Raw genomic sequence first — 22019 nt, 5'->3', positions numbered from 1 at the left:
AGAGTGGCCAGAGAAAGCATCCTGAATTTCTCTTTGACCAAGCATTTGTTGAGATCGCAAAGATCTAGGATGAGATCTCCTGTTTTTTTGGGAACCAGAAAATAACGGGAGTAGAATCCCTGCCCCTTTTGATCTAGAGGAACCTCCTCTATGGCGTTCAGAAGGAGGAGGGATTGAACCTCTTGAAGAAGGAGGGAAGACTGAGGAGTGTTTGAAGCAGACTCTCTTAGCAGACTTTGGGTAGGAAGAGTCTGAAAGTTGAGAGAGTAGCCGTGGCGGATGATGTTGAGGACCCACTGATCCGAGGTGATGATTTCCCAATGGCTGATGTAAAAAGCAAGATGTCCTCCTATGGGTCGTGGAAGATGGGCAGATGGTAGAACACTGGCTATGCCCTGGAGAACCAAGTCAAAAGGGTTGGGTAGACTTTTGTGGTGGAGGAGGCATGACCTGTTGTTGCTGTGCTGGCCTAGGAGTTTGCCGTTGTGGCGCTGACGTCTAGGCTGTTGAGGAGCCGGTGGTAAAGGACGAGCCACATAGCGGTGTTGGTAGGCCGATTGCTGCCTAAAAGGCCTGGTAGGTGGGGTCTTCTTTTTAGTTTTAAGGAGAGTATCCCACCGAGTCTCATGAGCAGAGAGTTTTTGTGTAGTGGAGTCCATGGATTCTCCAAAGAGCTCATCGCCTAAGCAAGGCGCATTGGCAAGTCGATCTTGATGGTTGACATCAAGTTCTGAGACTCTGAGCCATGCCAGACGACGCATGGCAACCGACATGGCTGTGGCTCAAGAGGTCAGTTCAAATGTGTCGTATATCGACCGGACCATGAACTTGTGAAGCTGTAGGAGAGATGAAGAAGTTTGGCGAAACGCAGATCTCTTGCGGTCAGGGAGGTACTTTTCAAAAGCAGTCAGATTTTGAATGAGATGCTTTAGATAAAATGAAAAATGAAAAGCATAATTCCCTGACCTGTTAGCCAACATCGCATTCTGATACAACCTCTTGCCAAATTTATCCATGGCCTTACCTTCTCTGCCAGGAGGGACTGAGGCGTACACACTAGCTCCCGTGGATTTTTTAAATGTGGATTCCACCAAGAGAGACTCATGTGGAAGTTGTGGTTTGTCAAAACCAGGAATGGGGATGACTTTATATAAGGAGTCCAGTTTACGAGGGGCTCCTGGGATGGTTAAAGGCGTCTCCAGATTCTTGTAAAAGTCTCTCTCAAGATATCATGGAGAGGCAATTTTAGAAATTCCCTTGGAGGCTGGTCAAAATCCAGTGCATCAAGGAATGCTTTGGATTTTTTGCACTCAGCCTCCAAGGGAATAGAGAGAGATTCACACATCTTTCAGAAATGAGGTGAAAGAGGTTGCATCTGGTTTAGAGGATGGATCTAAAGCAGAAGGATCCTCGTCACCAGATGAACATTCCCCCTCAGAGAGAAGAGGCTCTTTGGAGTCACCCCACAGATCAGGATCCCTAACTTGGAAGCTGCGGTCCCGGGACTCCGGTGTGGAGGGTTCCAGGTGTCGGGTTTTGTGTGTCGACTTACCCGACCTCTGAGAAACGGTACCGGGAGATGTTAAGGGCTGTATAGATGCCGAAGTTTGCACAGCCTGATGGAGAGATCTCGGTTCCGGTGCCAGGATCGGCATGGAGACCGAGGAAGCAGAATGTACCGGTACCGACAAAGTGGACGCGGACAATAGAGGCTGCTCCACTGTCGGTACCGGTGGCTCAGACCGGACCGGGACTGGAAGGCTCGGTGTCAATAAGGCAGGAAGGAGCTGTTTTAACTGCTCCTTAAGTTGTACCTGCAGGACGGCAGCAATCCGCTCGTCCAGCGAAGGCACCGGTACCGCTTTTTTCTTTTGCGGTACCTGCGGTGCCGCTCTACGCCCCGAGGATGAGGAACCTGAGGTCGAGGTGCTCACCTCAATCGGGGCGGAGCGCTTCCGCGGGCGCCTCGAGGTCGGCAGGACTGGGCTCGCTGCTACTGAGACCGGAGGATGCTCCAGCGGGGAAGGCTTCTTAGCCGGCTTACCTGAGGGGTGCGATGCCGGCGCGGTGTCGACGAGGTGGGTGCCGACTGAGACGGAGCCGATGTCGGTGCCTCAGACCGGACCGGGACTGGAAGGCTCGGTGTCAATAAGGCAGGAAGGAGCTGTTGTAACTGCTCCTTAAGATGTACCTGCAGGACAGCAGCAATCCGCTCGTCCAGCGAAGGCACCGGTACCGCTTTTTTCTTCTGCGGTGCCACTCTACGCCCCGAGGATGAGGAACCTGAGGTCGAGGGGCTCACCTCAATCGGGGCGGAGCGCTTCCGCGGGCGCCTCGAGGTCGGCAGGACTGGGCTCGCTGCTACTGAGACCGGAGGATGCTCCAGCGGGGAAGGCTTCTTAGCCGGCTTACCTGAGGGGTGCGACGCCGGCGCGGTATCGACAAGGTGGGTGCCGACAGAGCCGGTGCCGTAGAATCAGACATATCGGCACCAAATAGTAACCGTTGTTGGATTTGACGGTTTTTTCAAAGTTCTCTTTTTTAAAGTGGCACAGCGGGTGCAGGTGGACGCCCGATGGTCTGGACCCAGACACTGTAAGCACCAGTTGTGCGGGTCGGTGAGAGAAATGGGCCGTGCACACCGCTGGCATTTCTTAAACCCGAGTTGGGGGGGCATGAACGTGAAGACGGCTTCTGCCAAATCGAAGGCCGAGGCCTCGATGGTGGCAACAGGCCCCGCCGGGGCGAACCCGAAACAAACAAAAAAAAAATGTTTTGTTTTTTTTTTAAAAAAAAGGAAAAGAAAATGAAGGAAATATTATTCCCTCAGAGGTTTACGCGAGCGGGAAGGCGATACCAGAAAAACCTTTCAACAGCCGTTGAAAGAGACGCGTCTTCTTAGCTCCGCGGAAACTAAGAAACTGGGGACCGCGCGCCTCTGTCGGGCGGGAAGGCACTCACGCGTGCGCGGTGCAGCCTACTAGAACTTTCCAAGTTCTTAGAGTGCAATCACTCTAAAATTGTCCGTACCGGGGCTCCGTCGGTGCCGTCACCCATCAGTCAACAATATGCTGCCTGCTTGTCCTGGGATAATGTAGGATACAAAGGGTAAAAAAAACAAACTGAAATGTATCAAGAACAGGTGAACAGTGTTTGAAAGAAGTAGGAAGTGTTGCAGTGAAAGGTAATAGACTGAGATGGAAGGGATGACAGCAAGAGAAATGGCAAAGGGGATCAGAGGAACAATGAGGTTAGAGGAGAGGAGATGTGCAGTTTCTTTCCCCGATTTTGGAAAAGGAAGAAAGGATGGGAAGGAGTCTAAGAAACCTTGTAGGAATGAAATACTTTGTTTATATCTCTTCATCAGGGTGTGTAGTCAACTTAGAACTGTTCAGACTTTTTAAAAATTTATAAAGTAAATCCCAACAAAAATAAATAGCTAGCTATACCGCATATATAAAGTCATAAGGAAGTAGCTTATGGCAGCAAACGTTGAAGCACACTGATTTGGGAGAAACAAAAGACAAGGTAAAAGGACATATTGTTCATTTCCTTTATTTCTGGCTCTGTGTAATGATTACAGTTTAACCTGACTTTATGAACTGTACAAGCAATTAAAGGCAGCCAAATACATTTTACATCATTGTTTCACACAAAGGAAATACTGAAATATCCTAGTCACCTAATTTTCTATATAAAAAAAAATCCTATAGGCAAAAAGCGGAATGCTGGAAAAAGTCACCAAGATAAGGTATGCATAAATAAAGTATTTCTTACATCAAAAAAGTTCAAGAATTACTATCTGCAGAAGCTTTAAAGTTCATTAAATACTGCAGTACTGATCTTATCAGTATAAAATTCAAAGAGCTTTCATTAAGTAATAAAATTCTGGGCCAAAATGTTTAAAACAGCAGCCAGCAAAAGGGAAAGGGAACAGGATAAGGGAAGAAGGAGAAGTGAACAGGCACATTGGAACAGTGGGGACATGTAAAATTGACCACTGTCAAACCAGTGTAAATTACTTGGTTTCTCATGGAAAACATTTTAACCACATCTTTTCTTCTCAACCACAGGTTCATTAGTCTCTCCTATCTCTTTTCCCTCATGTTTCCTTCTTATTAAATAAGAATATTGTCTATGCTTCAGCCTGTGACCATTGATGAAAAAATTCCATGTTAGATAATTTCAAACACTTTCTTCAGTTCAACAATTAGCTGCCAGTCTGTCTTCTGCATTTCATCTCTGAACCAGTCCTTCAATGCATCAATTGACTGACGAGTGATCTATAAATGAAAGAATAAGCACTGTGTTAGGATGCATAACTATAAAGATGGCTATAAATCAGCAGTTCTTAACCTTGTTTTCTTCCCACATGCCATTAACTCATCAATGAAACTCTTGCACACCCCTTCCTAAACCACACATACACTAGTGACTAGAGTGACATAGTAGCTGTTGCTGTGGGAATTCCCACGGTAACAGGGAAATGTTGCCAATTCTGCCTGGTGTTACTGCAACAAAGGTTGACCATTCAATGGTAGCGCCACAGGAATGGGAACTGCTGCCACAGTAATACTGTGGCAAATGGGGACCAAGGGCACCCTCACCAAACCTACCTTTTAATGTCCCCAGTGGTCTAGTAGCTTCTTCAGGAGCAGGAAAGAGCCCAACTCTTTCCTGCCCCTGCCACTACTAGAGTCAACTGCCACTGCCAGTCCAAATATTCTCAAAATGGCTGCTGAGATTTCATGGGGCAGCCTCACAAGACTTTGCTCCCTTCAGCTCTTACTAGAACAGAATATTCTTTAATGTCTTATTCAAGATCAACCTCCCTTCCCCCAAAGCATGGTTGATCGAACCACTTCAAAGCATGATTGAACCGTTTATTATCTCTGAGGGGATGACCACCTAAATCCATCAACCTATTCAAAAAGTAACCTATCCTTGAGTAAGGATCATGGAGGTGAATTAAAGTAAAATACTTCCTTTTTCTGCTCCTCATCCTCCAAAGTCTATTAAATTCAAGTCAAACATAAATCTTTTGCATATTTGCTTTTGCTTAGATCCCTCTTGCTCCCTCCCTCTAGGATTATCTAGTCTCATCTCTGACACTGAATTCCCTCCTATAATTGCATGTACCCCATACCTTCATTAAGTTTATTTATTTATTTTTATAGCCCATCCTCCTGAGGAGCCCAGATACATACACAAAGTTTTCAGGAACAGAGATACATACATTACAGAGTCAATAACATGCTACAGGATCAAAACACAAAGCTATAGAATCAATAACTTACAACTTATAGAGAGTGACTAAGAACACATGCTTTGCAGAATCTAAGAAAATAAATCATAGAGTCACAAATGAGTATTAACATAACTGCAGTGAATGGTAGAAGAACTGGATAGCAGGCACAGGTGTTCAGAGGTAAGGTACATTGAAGCAAGGTCTGACAAAGTTTGAGGCCAGAATTGATCCGGTCCATGAAAAGAAGCGTCTTTACTGCTTTCCGGAATGTCAGTAGGTTATCAATTGCCCTAATGGCAGGAGGGAGTTGGTATGCTATAGGAATATGATCGTTTTCGGGCTGTTTCCCAGTGGAAGCTGTTTGCTGGAGGGTTGGAAAGTCTGAGTTCCTGTTGCAAACGGAGGGACCACTGAGAATGGTATTTTGGGAGTTTTTTTCACTACATAGTCAGGTGTCATGTCATGGAAGCATTTAAACACTAATACTAGTTGTTTGAAGATTTTGCGTTGTTGTATTGGGAGCCAGTGGACCTGGATCAGTGCTGGGGAGTTATGGTTGAAAGAGCCAAGATTTTTTAGGAGTTGCACTGCAGCATTTTGGACTCTTTGTAAGACTTTGGCCGATAGATCGGTGTAAAGACCATTGCAACAGTCCAGGTGGGATAGAACAAAAGGCAGGTTTGTAGGGTCTCTAGTTTTGAGGACTGCACCTTGCCCAGAGGGGTGTAGAGTTGTATATCATCAGCGAAGGAGGGCTGGTCTGATGTAGATGTTGAATAGAAGTGGGGATAATAGCAAACCTTGGGGTACTCTGTATTTTGCGGTTTAGAGAATACCAAGTTCGTTAGGACGCATAGTTGTCTTTGGTTCAAGAAGGATGAGAACCAGGGAAGTGCTATATTCTTGATCCCAATCTCAAATAATCTGGATAGTAGGATCTCATGGCCAAGCATTTCAAAGGCTGCACTCAAGTCCAGTTGCATAAGAAGTACATCCTGACCTTTGTCCATGTAGCTCTAGCAGTCATCTATTAAATCTAGGAGTACTGTTTCGGTGCTGTGATAGATCCTAAATCCAGATTGGTGAGTGGAGAGACCATTCTGGTTCTTGATGAATGTAACCTCAATATTATATAATCCACTCAAATGGAGGGGGTCTAAAATCAATATTCCTCTAACTGTTGATATAATTAATTTAATTAGTCCAGGAAAAGGCCTGAGTTTAGGAGCACTATGCTATGTCGTATCATCGACTCACACTATCAGCGTAGTTAAAGTCCACATTGATACTTCACAATTCATTCATTGGCCAAAAACCTGTTTTTATGTATTTTTTATATTCTTTTTTTAAATGTCTTTAAATATCTTTTTGTAATTTATAGCTTATTGTCAATTAATAAAAATATTCATATCCTCTGCAGCAAATGCTTGATAATGGACCACCCCAAAGGTTTGAAAAGTGCCAACAGAAGATTACTTATCTTTAGTGCTTTTGTATTCTATTTTCTCTCTTATTTTCTATCTGTGCCGTATCAAACTACCAGAACCAGGACTGGAACCATCCAAACTACCGGAACCCGGACCAGAGCCGATGTGGCCAGCGTTCGCGGACCGTTAGTTTGTCGACTGCTTCGGGGCCAACTGCAAGGCACAGTGGTTTAGCCAAACATTATTCTGTCAGTAGTTTTCAAGCAGCGGACAAACTAACGGTCCGCGAAACACTGGCCGCATCAGCTCTGATCCTGGTTCCGGTAGTTTGATACGGCACAGATAGAAAATAAGAGAGAAAACAGAATACAAAAGCACTACAGATAAGTAATCTTCTGTTGCACTTTTCAAACCTTTGTGGTGGTCCATTATCAAGCATTTGCTGCAGAGGATATGAATATTTTTATTAATTGACTATGCGCTATAAATTATAAAAAGATATTTAAAGACATTTTAAAAAAAGAAGATTTAAAAAAAGAATATTAAAAATACATAAAAACAGGTTTTTGGCCAATGATTGACTTATAGAGTGTGGACTTTAACTATGCTGATAGTGTGAGTCGATGATACGACATAACGTAGTGCTCCTAAACTCTGAGGCCTTTTCCTGAACTAATTAAATTAATTATATCAACAGTTAGAGGAATATTGATTCTAGACCCCTCCCATTTGAGTGGATTATATAATATTGAGGTTATATTGGTTATTTGCACCACTCAGTTAGTTATACTTTAAGATTTTGCGCTATCTTGATGAATGGAGTTATTTGGCAGAGCACTGTTTTTTCAAGGAGCTTTGGCATATAGTCTTAATGTCCCGTATCCCTTTTGTAGCACATAAAGACTTGCTCTCAATTCCTTTGAGCCCTTTACCAATCTTAACATCTTAATATACCTCCCCTCCTGACTCTTTAGCACCTCTCCACCTTCAAATCAAAGGATTTGCTAAAATTTCTACCACAACTAAGCCTCTTTGCTCAGAAGCTAGAAAAACCTTAAGTATTTTACATTTAAAAAATATTCACCTTTAACTGCCTGCACCTTAATGTTGTTAAGTTGTTTAGTCTTAGTGGACATGCCAATTTTCTAGGGTCTCTGACAGCTGGACACTAATTAACATAATAACATAGTAAATCCAGCCTCAAAATGATTGCTGCAATTCAGGATGGCTTTCCAAAATGAAAAAGGGTGTTTTAACATACCAAAATGTTTCTATCACTCTATTGGCAGGCATGTTGTACTTTTTATCTTTTGATAAAGACAACCCTTAACTAAGAAGTCCTAGTTGTGTAATGCATTGATTCATCTGGCCTTCAGAGAAGTTGCTTAACATACTTCAAATATTCTCAAATTGGGAAATCACCAATTTGAGATTATTATACTTTCTTTTTCAATAACATATGATCTGGAATGGTCAATTTGCCCTTCCCCATCCTCCATAATTACAAAGCCCCTCGCTGCACTTGCTTATCAGGAATAATGGCAACGATAAATAAACCACAGACACTTTATTGGTGGTAATAATCAGGCCATAGCTTTGTTTATTGGGACAACCAAAAGCAATGAACAATTGCTTCACCACCTAAGGTACAAACATTGAAATTTGACAAAAACTCAAAATTGTATTCCCCTGACCCTGCCATATCAGCAAGAGCCTAGGGGGGTGGCATGGACTTCCATGCCACTATTCCTTGCCACATGCTTCAAGGCATATTCACTCACTTGAGCTCATTTCCCCTTAACTGCTCATCCGCTGATGAGCCGGGTTGGGGGGAAGGTATGGACCTCCATGCCCCCCTTTCAGGGTTACTGACCCGCAGTATCTCCACTCAACTGAGCTGACTGCCCAAATACCCGCTCATCTTCCAATGAGCCAAAACCTTGTAGCTCGGGTTACTGCTGCTGCAACAACCCTAAACCCCCATATCACCTGAGCGAACCCTATATCCAAGGGGAGAGTGAGAGGGAAAGTTGCCTCCGAGAGACAGGGAAGCGCACTGTTCCTCGGAGGCATGAAACCTATAACCCCCACCCATCAAGCCCTACTTCCCCTCTTGCAGCCAATCCATTCCCAGCCACTTGGGAGCAGAATCCTTCCTTATCTATCTCCGACAGACCCAACTACCACCCCCCCCCCCCCCGTACTTAAGAACAAAAGAATTGCCACTGCTGAGTCAGACCAGTGGTCCAGCAGTCCGCTCACGCTACGGCCCTCTGGTCCAAGACCAGCACCCTAACTGAGACTAGCCCCACCAGCGCACGTTCCTGTTCAGCAGAAACTTGTCTAACTTTGTCTTGAATCCTTGGAGGGTGTTTTCCCCTATAACAGCCTCTGGAAGAGGCATTGTTATAGTCGCCCAGCGAGACTAGCTCTTGGGCTCTTTCTTAGGCTTACTACGTAGTAGAGAATGACATGAGGAAAAAATTTGGCCCCGTCACCGCCCGATCCCCGCAGCATCCATACAAGCCTCAGTACTGCAATATTTAACTTATTCCTTCCTTGAAATATGATTTTACCTAACACAGGCATAGCCCAGAGACAGAAACATAAGCTGATAACTACAAGGTGCCAGTTTTCTTTATTTTAATAATTACGCTTAGAGCACGTTCTGTCTTTCAGGACTGCAAACAGGTAAAGTAGAGAATGACACGGGGAAAAAATCTGTCCCCACCACCGCCACGTCCCCGGCCCGCCATCTTCTGCACCGCCCCGTCACCGCCGTTCCCTTCACCGCCCCATCACCGTCACTACCATCCCATTCACCGCCCCGTCACCGTCCCCGCTGCATCCATATAAGCCTTAGTACTGTAATATTTAGCTTATTCCTTTCTTATAAATCAAAGTTTCTGCTACTGAATTAGAGAAAGAGATGTTCAGCTGGCAGGGCTTTGTTTATAAATTTTTATCAACACAACTAATATACTACTTTATCCTAAAGCAAAAAATAAATAAATATAATTTTTTTTCTACCTTTGTTGTCTGGTTTCTGCTTTCCACATCTTCTCATTTAATTCCTTCCATCCACTGTGTGTCTTCTCTCTGCGTCTTCCATTTGCTGTTACTGTGCCTCTCCCTTCACCCCCCCCCCAATTGGTCTAGCACCCATCTTCTTCCCTCCGCTCCCCCATAGTCTGGCATCTGTCTTCTTCCCATTCTGTCTTCCACATTTCCCTTCGGGGTCTGTTCCTCTCCACCCTCCTTCAATGTCTGTCCTATTCATTTCCACCACCACCCTTCCCTCCCTCCTTTACCATCTGTTCCTTTCTACCACCCTTCAGCTCCTCTCGCGTGGCCTATCTATCTACCTTCCTCCCTCTTATTTTCATGGCACGTTACAATGTAATTTGTGCAAGCCACTGGAGCCTGCGAGCTCGGTCCCTGTCCCATCCCCACAAACCATCTCGCTTCTGTGCTCCTATTTTCCCCATTTCTAATATCTCCCTTATGTATCTGCCATTGCCCCCCCCCTGTGTCCATATACCATCCCCATGGCATGTCCCCTTTAAGTCTCTGTCCCTATGCCCCATGCACATAATTTCCCCTCTTTCTGTTACCTTCCTGTGTCCAGATTTCCCCTATCTTCCTCTTCCATACCAGTGTGTCTCTTCTTTTCAACCCCATCTAGCTTTTTTCCCTCTTTCTCCCCCCCCCCCGGCTTCTAGCATCTGGCTCACCTGCCTGTCCTTCCCTTTCTTTCCTGTTGTGGGTTTTTCTTTCCGTTTTCATCCCCTTGGCCCAGAATCCTTTTCCCTTTCACTCCCTCCTTCCAGTTTGAGCCGAGAACACGGGCGATCGCACGGTCCTTGCAGCCCCCACCCGCCTGCCCAATCGATCGTAGTGATTAGCCAGCTCTCTCCCTTCTCCTCACCTTAGTTTGCAGGCTTTCTTTTTCGGCGACCTGCACGCTTTCCCAAAGAGCCCCCACCCGCCTGCCCAATCGATCGTAGTGATTAGCCAGCTCTCTCCCTTCTCGTCACCTTAGTTTGCAGGCTTTCTTTTTCGGCGACCTGCACCCTTTCCCAAAGAGCCGTGCATGCGCAGCTGCTCAGTGTTCAATCTTCTGCTCTGCTGCAACTTCCTGTTTCCGGTTGTGTCAGAGCAGAAGATCGAAACTGAGCAGCAGCGGGTGCGCGGCTCTTTGATAGCGTGCGGGTCGCCGAAAAAGAAAACCTACAAACTAAGGTGAGGAGAAGGGAGAGAGCTGGCTAATCACTAGGATTGATTGGGCAGGCGGGTGTGGGCTGCGGGGACCGCGCGATCCTTCATGCCTCACTGCTGGGACAAGACCATTCACCGCTCCACGGGGCGGTGAATGGCCTTGTCCCCGTCCCCGCAGCGACTGCTAGTTTTCGTTCCCCGTTTTGGCAGGTTACCCGCGGCTAAATGTGGTGGCTGCTGGTAAACCGCCACCGTGTCATTCTCTAAGGTAAAGCTTTTAGGGTATCCGTAATGAATATACAGGAGAAAGAACTGCATACTCGACCGGGTTCTTTGCTCCAGAGTCCAGTTGAGCTGATCGAAAGGAAGCCACACACAGCTGAGCCTGAAGCTTTGTGGAGTCTTTCCGGCTCAGCTGATCATGGATTTCCTTGCGATCAGCTCAACTGGACTCCGGAGCAAAGAAAGAAAGACACCCCACCCCCGTGTCATTCTCTACATCTGATCCCATCCTTACAAGCCTCGAATAGTTTTATACTGAACTTATTTTCTTAAAGTATAAAAAGATACAATACTGGACTGCTAGACAAGACTAAACTTTGATATATTGCCGGATCTGTGGTCCACTGACTTACGCTGCACTGTTAAAGCTCTTCACCTATTTAAAGCATTGAAGAAGTCATTGAAACTTACCTTCGACATCACTTATTGGGAACTTCAACAAAAATTCTTACTGTGACTTTATGTATCTCCTACTCGAAAATTTAGGATGCAGATTAGTCCCACACACTGTTGTCTGAAATGCACATCAACATACGCTTCTTTGGTACACCAGTTTTGACATTGTCCGTTGGTGTCTGTCGTTTGGAGATCCTTGGGTAGCTATGTCTCTCTCATCTGGAGCCAGAGTTGGATTCCTACTCCACAGATGCTATTTGGTTGCTATCGGCTATCATTTGTGGATCGAGCGATTTTGATGAGCAAGAAGACTATACTTTTGGCCTGGATGACCTCGGATGGGCCTTCATTAGCCCAATGGCGATCTCTATTGATTACACAAGCATCGTTGGAACGTCTTAGACAGCAGGACCTGGAATCTGCAAAAGGGCACAGATTTTGTGCTATTTGGGAACCGTTTTGGTCTGATCTTACACCTCATGCTCGCAGTAGAATTTTGAACTCCTGAGTCGCTGGTTTTGGAGCTATCTTTTTGTATAACAGGATTGATGATGTTTATTGGGGGGTAGGGGTGGGGATTTTATTTGTTTGCTGTTTGCTTTGCATTGTACTGTTGATATGGCAGTGATTTTGTTTTTGAAAAATTTAATAAAAATCAGTTAAACATAAAAAGAAACAATATTCTGTACAATTGTCATTTTATAAATCAAAGTTCTGGTTGCTGAACTAGAGAAAGAGATGTTCAGCTGAAAGGGCTTTGTTTATAAATTTTTATTAACACAACTAATATACTACTTTATCCTAAAACAAAATAAATAAATAGAAGTTTTTTTTCCTACCTTTGTTGTCTGGTTTCTGCTTTCCTCATCTTCTCCTCATTCAATTCCTTCCATCCACTGTCTGCCTTCTCTCTGCCTCTTCCATTTTCTCTGTTACTGGGTCTCTCCCTTCCATCTCTCCTTCCACCTCCCCTCCCCAATTTGTCTGGCACCCATCTGTCAGCATAGTTATCGCTATCATTCAGCATTTTTAGTTGGCATTACTTATGTCAGCGAAGGCCTATGGGAAATTATATCAATCTGACTCTGGCATGTGAATGCAGATAGACCCTGAGGGCAGGAAGACTGTTTTAAGTAGCCCTGATTGAATCATGACTAGCTAAAAGGTGTTAATGTCTGATTAAGAGGGTGCTTAGGACAATGGGTCCAGGTGCACAGATCAAGAAGATAGGCTGCTTGAATGGTTGCGTCAGAGGAGAAGCTTCTGTCCACAGACGCACGTGACTTCAGGCAGGCCCAGGAAGCTTGAACAAATTACACTGTAAAGTAAAACGCACCACGAAGGTAAGGGGGAAGGAGGTAGATGCGGCTGGTAGGTAGGAAGGAGGGAAGGAGGAGACCGCACACGTTCCCTCCCTTCACTACGGAGAAAATGCCATTCATCACTCCACGGGACTGAGGCGTGCTACTCCATTGTGACTAGTGATTCCTCTATGTTCAGAGAAGGCTTACTACAGATAAACAACTTTCCCTTATTTACAAGTGTGTTTTTTAAATGCATTTTTTAAAATAAGAAACAAATTTTTAAAAAATCTTACCTTACTGACAAGAAAATCTGTAGATTCAAAGTGTCTTCCATACATTTTAGGAGATTCACCAGGGATAGGTTCTATTTTAATACAAACTTCCTGGCCTTTTTTTGCCACATCTACCTGTTTGTGGTTTATTTCAATACTTGTAACTATTCCAATATCAACAAACTGTAAGAAAAAGAAAAAATAAAATTATTTTGAGGTATTCTTTGGGATGCTTCCTGCTTACCTTGCATCCCAGTTCTCTCTTAACGGTTCTAACAAGAGTACCCGCAGAACAAACCTATTTAATTACCCCTCCCTGAAATCTTGCCAATACAAAAAGTTTCTAGATAGAATGTTATCTTTCCAGGCAGCTAAACTGAACACATGGCTTGGAAAACCCATACTTGAGGCCACTACATATGCTGATTTTAGAAAATCCCTGAAGACTCGATTATTTGACAAATTCTAAACTCCCAATCCACCTCATCCACTCTAGCGGTCCTCATCATAATCTCGCCACCGTCCCAACTCAAGTTCTCTGACGATCTTATTTTCTTTTAACCGTAATTGAATTCTAGATCGAATTCTAGATTGAATGCCAGATAATGTTCTTTCAGATCGAATGTTCTTCACCTGTATCCTAAGCACTGACTGTATATTCCTGCACCTTGTATCTCAAGCACTGACCACAAGACTCTCTCCTTGCATCTCATGTAATGACTAAATGTATCCTTATTGTAAACTGCTTTGAACTTCATAGTATAGCAGTATATAAGAAATAAATTATTATTATTACTACTCAGCCAAGATCGTTATTCATGGAATATTTCTACTCTTTGGATTTTTGCCAGGTACTAGTGACCAAATGGTACCGTGAGGACAGGCTACTGGGTTAGATAGACCACTGGTCTGACCCAGTAAGACTATTCTTATATTCTTAAGATTCTATTCAGTTTTTCCAACATCTGCTCAAAGGATTTATGTTCTGTGGCTAGTAAATGTAAATTATATGTTTACATGATGATTTAGTATGCACATTATTGGAAGATTAGGTTTATATCTTCGATAATCTTTCTGTTAGTCCCTGTAGGATTCCATACACTAGATGTTCAATTCCAACCCACAATCTGGGAGTTGCAGAAATCCACAAACATTTCTGAACACATGCTCCACCCCCTTAGCCTGAGAACTAGTAAACATAACCTGTTAAGTCCCAAAGCCAAACAACATACCTGAACAAATCCATGACAAGGGGGTACAGGGGAGGATCCCCAGCAACATAAGTAATTGAACTGGTTTGCTCTGCATAATTTTAACAAGTGAGAAACAGCCATAAAGGTAACTCAGAAAAACATTGAGAACAATGTAGAACTAACCTGCTGTGTGCAACAAGCGCCCAAGAAAAAGCCTTTGGTAATGCGCATGCTCACAGAAACTCTCCACAGGATTTGGCAACTGGCTGGAAAATCTTCAAGCCTGCAAGAAGAGTAACCGAGGCAGAAAGAAGAAGGCTACTCCAAATAACTGAGTGTGTACAGAGAGGGCGGATAGTATGGAATCCTACAGGGACTAGCAGAAAGAATATTATCGAAGGTATAAACCTAATTTTCCATTTTGTTACGTCCCTTCCAGATTCCTTACGCTAGGTGAAGTACCAAAGCAACGATAGTTAGGGAGGGACAGAAGAGCCTGCCCTCAAAACCGAGGTCCCGAAAGCAGCATCAGAACGTGCCGCCACATCCACTCAGTAAAACTGGGTAAAAGTATGAAGAGAGGACCAAGTAGCCACCCTGCAAATTTCATCAGGATGAATTGTGCAAGATTCTGCCCATGAAGTAGCCACACTTCTCATCGAGTGTGCTTTAAGCTAAATCGGAGGCTGCTTGCCGAGGGTGATGTAAGTCGTGGAAATGATCATTCAAATCCATTGAGCGATCAAGGACTTGGATGCTGGCCTACTACGGAGAGGTGCAGCAGTTAGTACAAAATGGTGATCAGACAACCTCCTCTCCAAATAGTGGAGCAAGACTCTCCACACATCCAATTTGCGTAAGATCTGATGGCAACTGAACCTCTTGTATGACATGAAAGACATGAAAGAGCCTGAAGCTCCGAAATACACCATGCTGAAACAATGGCGACCAGAAAGACAGTCTTGATCATTAGATCCAGAAGATAAGCAACCTTCAGCGGTTCAAAAGGGGCCTCGCCAAGACCCTGCAAAATGATGTTAAGATTCCACAAAGGGAAAGGAAGACACAAGGGAGGACGCAGACGAAGCACCTCCCCCTCATAAACCTGGTCACATCTGGATGAGCAGTAGATGAACTAGCGCTTCTGCGCGCTCGAAAACACAAAAGGCCAGCAACCTGAACTTTCAGGGAGGCAACTGCCAATCTTTCTCTAAACCCTCCTGAAGGAAAGCCAGGACAGCCCAAATGGGAGCCTTCTCAGGCTCCATCTGATCCCTAGCACACCACTGTTGGAAAGCCTTCAAGGCTTTGACTTAAGAAGCCATTACAGAGGGTTTCTTCGAGCGCAAAAGAGTCAATATAACTACAGTGGTACCTTGGTTTACGAGCATAATCCATTCCAGGAGCATGTTCGTAATCCAAAGTGCTCATATATATAAAGCAACTTTCCCCATAGCAAGTAATGGAAACTCAGACAATTCGTTCCATATCCCCAAAACAGGCCTATGTTGGAAATAAAAGCTCACCCTCCCCTGCAAACTTTCAGTATCTAATGCAGTATTCCCCACCCCAATACTCGGATTTCTGCATCTAATCTAATTTCTGCATCAGCCGCTAGCCCCCAAACAGCTTTCCCTCCTTCATCTGTGCATTATTGCTCAAGAAGCCTTCCTCTACCTCCAGTCCGCCTCTTTCTTTCCTATCTCTAAGCACAAACCAGCCCCTCGCTGCCAACCTACCTCCCTGGCTCTGATGCCAAGCTGTCCCACAACTCTGGAAAGAATGTCAGCTGCACACGTACCCCCGGCAGCTGCCTGAGCTCGTGTGGTGGGCGGATGGTTTCTCCCTCCACATTTAAGCACTTTTATCATCAGGCTATCATCACTGTGCTGCCAACATTCAACCTGGCGCACAAAATTACCAGGGCAACGTCAGGAGAAGCGCTCCAATCTGGCAGCGGGAGAAGTTGTATTGGGCAGGGGAAGCTCCCGTGCTTCTCTCCAACGTCCAGCTAATGCGTTGTGCGGAGAAGCCAGCCCGACGCACCAAGCCATGTCCGTGACGTGGACCAATGGGAGAGAGCCCGGAAGAGGTGATTGTAAACAGTCGCAGTGTGATGGGAGGGGAGCTCGGAATCGCAGCTGGCATGCTGCAGCTAAAGGACTCGGACAGCAGCCCCGTGGCCCTGCTGCCAACTGAGACCGATAGCATGGAGGTGCCCTTTACTCCCCCAGCTCCACCCTATGGCCCTTAAACATTCGCGACCGGACCCTGCAGGAGTACTTCCTGTTCCGGGTGCGTACTGCTCTCTACCACCAGCCTCCTGCTTCTCTCATCCGGTGCCGGTGGACTGCAAGGGAAGAGAAACCGGTTTTTGGAGTGGGCTCACTCGCTAATCGAGTCAATGCTTGTTTTGTGAGTTAAAGTTTGCTTGAGTGTTTTGCTCATCTTACAAAACACTCGCAAACCGCGTTACTCGCAAACCGAGGTTTGACTTAGAGAGTTGCGCAGGGACAGAAATCCCACCCGTTCCCAGCGAGGAATCCCTTCCGTCCCCGCCCGTCCCTATAAACTTCAGAAATAGTTATTTCATTTAATTATGCTACTGAATAAAAGGCTCTGGTAGAAACCCATTTACAAATAAGCAAAAAGACTTTATTCATTTGGAAATATTAATTGGGAAGAATACATATTTTGTAAACGGGTTTCTACCAGAGCCTCTAATGTTTATAAATTTTTATCAACACAACTAATATACTACTTTATCCTGAAGCAAAAAAAAAAAAAGAAATAGAATTTTTTTCCTACCTTTGTTGCCTGGTTTCTGCTTTCCTCATGTTCTCATTCAATTCCTTCCATCCACTATCTCTCTTCTCTCTGCGTCTTCCATTTGCTCTGTTACTGTGCCTCTCCCTTTCTCCCCCCTTCCAAATTGGTCTGGCACCCATCTTCTTCCCTCCGCTCCCCCCATAGTCTGGTATCTCTGTCTTGTTCCCTGCCAGCATCTTCTCCCCACTCTTTCTTCCCTATTTCCTTTCAGCGTCCTTCTCCCCCCCATTTTCCCCATGTCCTGTCAGCATCCTTCTCCCCCCTCTGTCTTCCACATGTGCTTTCAGTGTCCTTCTCCCCCCTCTGTCTTCCCCATGTCCTTTCAGCGTCCTTCTCCCCCCATCTTCCCCATGTCCTTTCAGCGTCCTTCTCCCCCTCTGTCTTCCCCATGTCCTTTCAGCATCCTTCTCCTCCTGTCTTCCCCATGTCTTTTCAGCGTCCTTCTCCCCCCCCCGTCTTTCCCATGTGCTTTCAGCGTCCTTCTCCCCCCTCCCCTCCCGTCTTCCTCAGTGCTTTCAGCGTCCTTCTCCCCCCTCAGTTTTACCCATTTCCCTTAAGCGTCTTTTCCTCTCCACTCCACCTTTCCTCCCTTTCTCTCTCCCTGCCCCTTACCTTTGTGGCGCTTCCCCGCCCGCCCGACAACAGAACAGGCCCGGTCCGACAAACCTCCCTGCCCTGTAGCTGCGAATCTAAATTACCTTCTTACAGCAGCTGGAGTATTGAAGCTGCTGTAAGAAGGTAATTTAGATTCGCGGCTACAGGGCAGGGAGGTTTGTTGGACCGGGTCTGTTGTCGGTCGGTCGGGGGAAGCGCCACAAAGGTAAGGGGACCTGGCCGGCCGTGCACCCGGGGGGGACCGCCCTCCCCGCCCCCTTGATATGCCACTGCCTTTCCCTACTTGCCCTACCGCAGCACACAGCCAACCGGAAGTCTTCCCGATGTCAGCGCTGACGTCGGAGGAAGGGAGGGCTTTGCTTAAGCCCTCCCTCCGACGTCAGCACTGACATCGTGGAAGACTTCCGATCGGCTGTGTGCTGCGGCAGGGCAGGTAGGGAGAAGACGAGCCTCGTGAGTACAACCAACCCCACAGGATCCGTGACCCGAAGGGGGAACCTGCGGGATCCCCTTGGGTCCCGCGGGATTCTCATCGTCCCCGTTCCTGTGCAGCTCTCTAGTTTGACTGTACCTCCAAATAACCATGCTTCAACACGGCTGAGTGATCAAGAGCCCTGCCGTAAGACCAAATTGCCATGGGATCTCCTTAGGCATCAGGCCCTGACTGAGAAGATATCAATGAATCACACAAAATGTTTACAGATAGTAAGGTACAAACCACTTATTCACGAGGAAGAGACCTTAAAGAAATATTAAGTCCTGATCTACAACAACCCAGATATAAACAACCATCCAACATCATTGGACACTTTAAATGTGCAGTAACCTCACAAACCACTTTAAATGTGCAGTAACCTCACAAACAAGCGTGTTTGTCAATCCTGTGGACAATAGAAGTTACACATTAAAACAATTTCAGCAACTGTAACAGCAATTTTGCAGTGTACATGTATATTGTCATGTGTCCATGCCAGAAGGTTTACGTCAGAAAATCGATTAGACCCTTTGACATTGAATGAGCACCGTTCTATTAAGAGAAACAAAATGGAAGCACCTCTGGTGACACATTGTATCAACATGAAACATAGTTTTGGAGAGCTATAATGTTTCATGATCAATTGAGTAGACAGCCACAGAAGAGGTAGCAACCTTGGAAACTGCTGCTTCAAAGGGAACCTCCCTCAAAGTTCCTATAGGAAATAATGGAGGTGCACTCACAGTTCAGCAGTGCCTTGCCTGTCAGTGATTTTAAAAGCAGCTGAGTGCACTTATCTATTGAGACCCCAGCTTTTTGCTATTTCTCTGGACTCTGATCTCTATCAAAGGAGTCTTTTTCACTTGCCCTGTTTACCCTCCTGGTGCTGACATGTTGGGTGGGGGGTCTATGCATGGCTCATAGCTGTTTGGCTCGCCCGCTGCACAGGACTTGGAGGTGTATATTGCGGTTTTGGGGCCGTTCATCTTCTAGCTCAGTTCTACTGCCCATAGTGGGTAACGCGGCCTTTTGTCCAGGTCAGGATAATATTGTTTTTAAATGATGGGCGCAAAAGGGGCTATGTAATCTGGGGCATTTCCTTCAGGTGGATGGGAGTCCTTCTCCTTTTCCGGCTCTCCAGACATCCTGGTCACTGAGTGTTCTGGATCATTTTGCGTACTGGCAGCTCTCTCATTACGTTGCTACTCTGCCCAGGGAGTCCCTACAGCATGCTTTTTTGGTCACATTGCAGGATTTCTTTTTTGATGATAATTGGGATTGGCTCTCGGTGTCTCAATACCATCACCGGCTGGTGGCTCTGCAGCTTATGGCTCTGTGGATTTGAGACTTGGGCTACTGCCCTCGGGTACCATCCTTGTCTCCTCTGGTGAAGCAAATCCCTCGGGTGGTGCAGAGTGCTGAGCTTCAGGAATGTCAATTTCGGGTCCTTCATCGGGGATATATTTCTCAGAAGCAGGCTTTTCATTTTGGGTGTGCCTCTACCTCTACATGTTTGAAATGTCACCATTTTGATAATTCTCTAGTACATGGTCTTTGGTCTTGTACAGTTATTGTTATCTTTTGGTTGGAGGTCCATTTTTACTTACAGACCCTGGTGGGCTATGCCCTTCCTTCTTAGGTTGAGGGGATCCTCTTTTTAGTTAAAGGGTTTTCTGGGTGGGCTCTCTGCTGGTGATTCTTTACTTATCCGCAAAGGCTATATAAGTAGGTAAGAAATGTATTCTAAATCATTGGCTTTAGGACTCTCCACTCACCATTTGGTATTGGCGCAACAAATTCCATCTTTTAATGGTCTGAGAATCCTTGTCAGCTCGGTTTTCTCAGCATCTTAGTAAGCTTTTCTTGTCCGTTTGGGCATCTTATTTGGTTACTTTACCCCCTCTGATTAAAAGTCAAGTATTGAACCGGCTGCGGAAGCCAGTAGTACCCGTGCTGCCAGTGGGTTAAAGGTGGGACGGGGGTGGGAGGGGGGAGATTTTATGGTAGGATGGGGCTTGGCTGAGTCCGGATATAAGAACCCAACCCGGATTCCGACTGTCACTGCCTTTTCTGATGGTTTGCTGTTTTGTGCACTGTATTCTGAAAATGAGGTATCAGCTGCTTTCTTGGTTTGTACTTTGTCATTCAATAAACTGCTTCAGAAACAAAAGCAGCTGAGTGGAAAGGACTTTCTGCCTCTGAAACAGCACCACATGCTCAGAGTTGAAGATCTTCAGACTGCCAGTTGGCCAGACACCGACTATGACCTCTGCCCCCATGGGAAAGGCAGCCTGTGCCTTGAAACCTGGGTAGGTTTGAACTTGGGAGAAAGGAAAGGAGGGAAAGAGATGCTGAGGTGGGGGAGGGAATGGGTTTTTGGACACAGAAGGCATGAACTTGGGAGAGAGGAAGGGAGGGAAAGAGATGCTGAGGTGGGGGATGGAATTTGGTTTTGGACACAGAAAGCATGAACTTGGGAGAGAGGAAAGGAGGGAAAGAGATGCTGAGGTGGGGGAGGGAATGGGTTTTTGCACACAGAAGGCATGGACTTGGGAGAGAGGAAGGGAGGGAAAGAGATGCTGAGGTGGGGGAGGGAATGGGTTTTTGCACACAGAAGGCATGAACTTGGGAGAGAGGAAGGGAGGGAAAGAGATGCTGAGGTGGGGGATGGAATGAGTTTTTGGACACAAAGCATGAACTTGGGAGAGAGGAAAGGAGGGAAAGAGATGCTGAGGTGGGGGAAGGAATGGGTTTTTGCACACAGAAGGCATGGACTTGGGAGAGAGGAAGGGAGGGAAAGAGATGCTGAGGTGGGGGAGGGAATGGGTTTTTGAACACAGAAGGCATGGACTTGGGAGAGAGGAAAGGAGGGAAAGAGATGCTGAGGTGGGGGAGGGAATGGGTTTTTGCACACAGAAGGCATGGACTTGAGAGAGAGGAAGGGAGGGAAAGAGATGCTGAGGTGGGGGAGGGAATGGGTTTTTGGACACAGAAGGCATGGACTTGGGAGAGAGGAAAGGAGGGAAAGAGATGCTGAGGTGGGGGAGGGAATGGGTTTTTGCACACAGAAGGCATGGACTTGGGAGAGAGGAAGGGAGGGAAAGAGATGCTGAGGTGGGGGAGGGAATGGGTTTTTGGACACAGAAGGCATGGACTTGGGAGAGAGGAAGGGAGGGAAATAGATGCTGAGGTGGGGAAGGGAATGGGTTTTTGGATACAAGGCATGAACTTGGGAGGGAAAGAGATGCTGAGGTGGGGGAGGGAATGGGTTTTTGGACACAGAAGGCAAGGACTTGGGAGAGAGGAAGGGAGGGAAAGAGATGGTTGTGTACACGGGGAATAGAAGAAAGGAGAATTTTTGGTCATAGGGAGGGAGTGAGGTACAGACAGTGGCATACCAAGGTGGGGGTGGGGGCGGTCTGCCCCGGTTTTACGCCCCAAGGGGGTGCTAAGCTGGCCACCCTCCAGTGTTCTCCCTAGGCTAGCAAACTGCGTCTCTTTAGCCACTTGAGTGCCACCGCCGCCATTGGGAACAGGCCGGTGCCAAGTTCTCCCTGCTTTTCCCTGTGGGGCCGACCAACTCTCACCACCCGCGTCAATTCTGATGTCGGAGAGGACGTTCTGGGCCAGCCAATCACTGCCTGGCTGGCCCAGAACGTCCTCTCCGATGTTAGAATTGACGTCGACTGGCGAGAGTTGGTCGGCCCCGTGGGGAAGAGAAGCAGGGCGAACTCGGCGCCGGCCTGTTCCCGATAGCGGC

The 22019-nt window shown here is 46.2% G+C and overlaps 1 protein-coding gene across 2 annotated transcripts in view; it reads right to left on the bottom strand.

The window, feature by feature from the left end:
- Positions 1-3539: 3539 nt before the first annotated feature.
- Positions 3540-22019, bottom strand: part of EIF5B (eukaryotic translation initiation factor 5B) — a 372530-nt gene continuing 354050 nt past the window's right edge. For both annotated transcript variants that reach the window (XM_033950652.1, XM_033950653.1), the window contains exons 23-24: positions 13169-13330; positions 3540-4283 (exon numbers count right to left, since the gene is read on the bottom strand). In XM_033950652.1, the coding sequence (XP_033806543.1) occupies positions 4176-4283; positions 13169-13330 (270 nt within the window). In that variant the 3' untranslated portion in view covers positions 3540-4175. The remainder of the gene's footprint in view (positions 4284-13168; positions 13331-22019) is intronic.

The sequence above is a fragment of the Geotrypetes seraphini genome, chromosome 6 (assembly GCF_902459505.1).
Source record: "Geotrypetes seraphini chromosome 6, aGeoSer1.1, whole genome shotgun sequence".
NCBI lineage: Eukaryota > Metazoa > Chordata > Amphibia > Gymnophiona > Dermophiidae > Geotrypetes > Geotrypetes seraphini.
The sequence above is the reverse complement of the archived record's forward strand: the minus strand, read 5'-3'. Positions and strand labels throughout refer to the sequence as shown.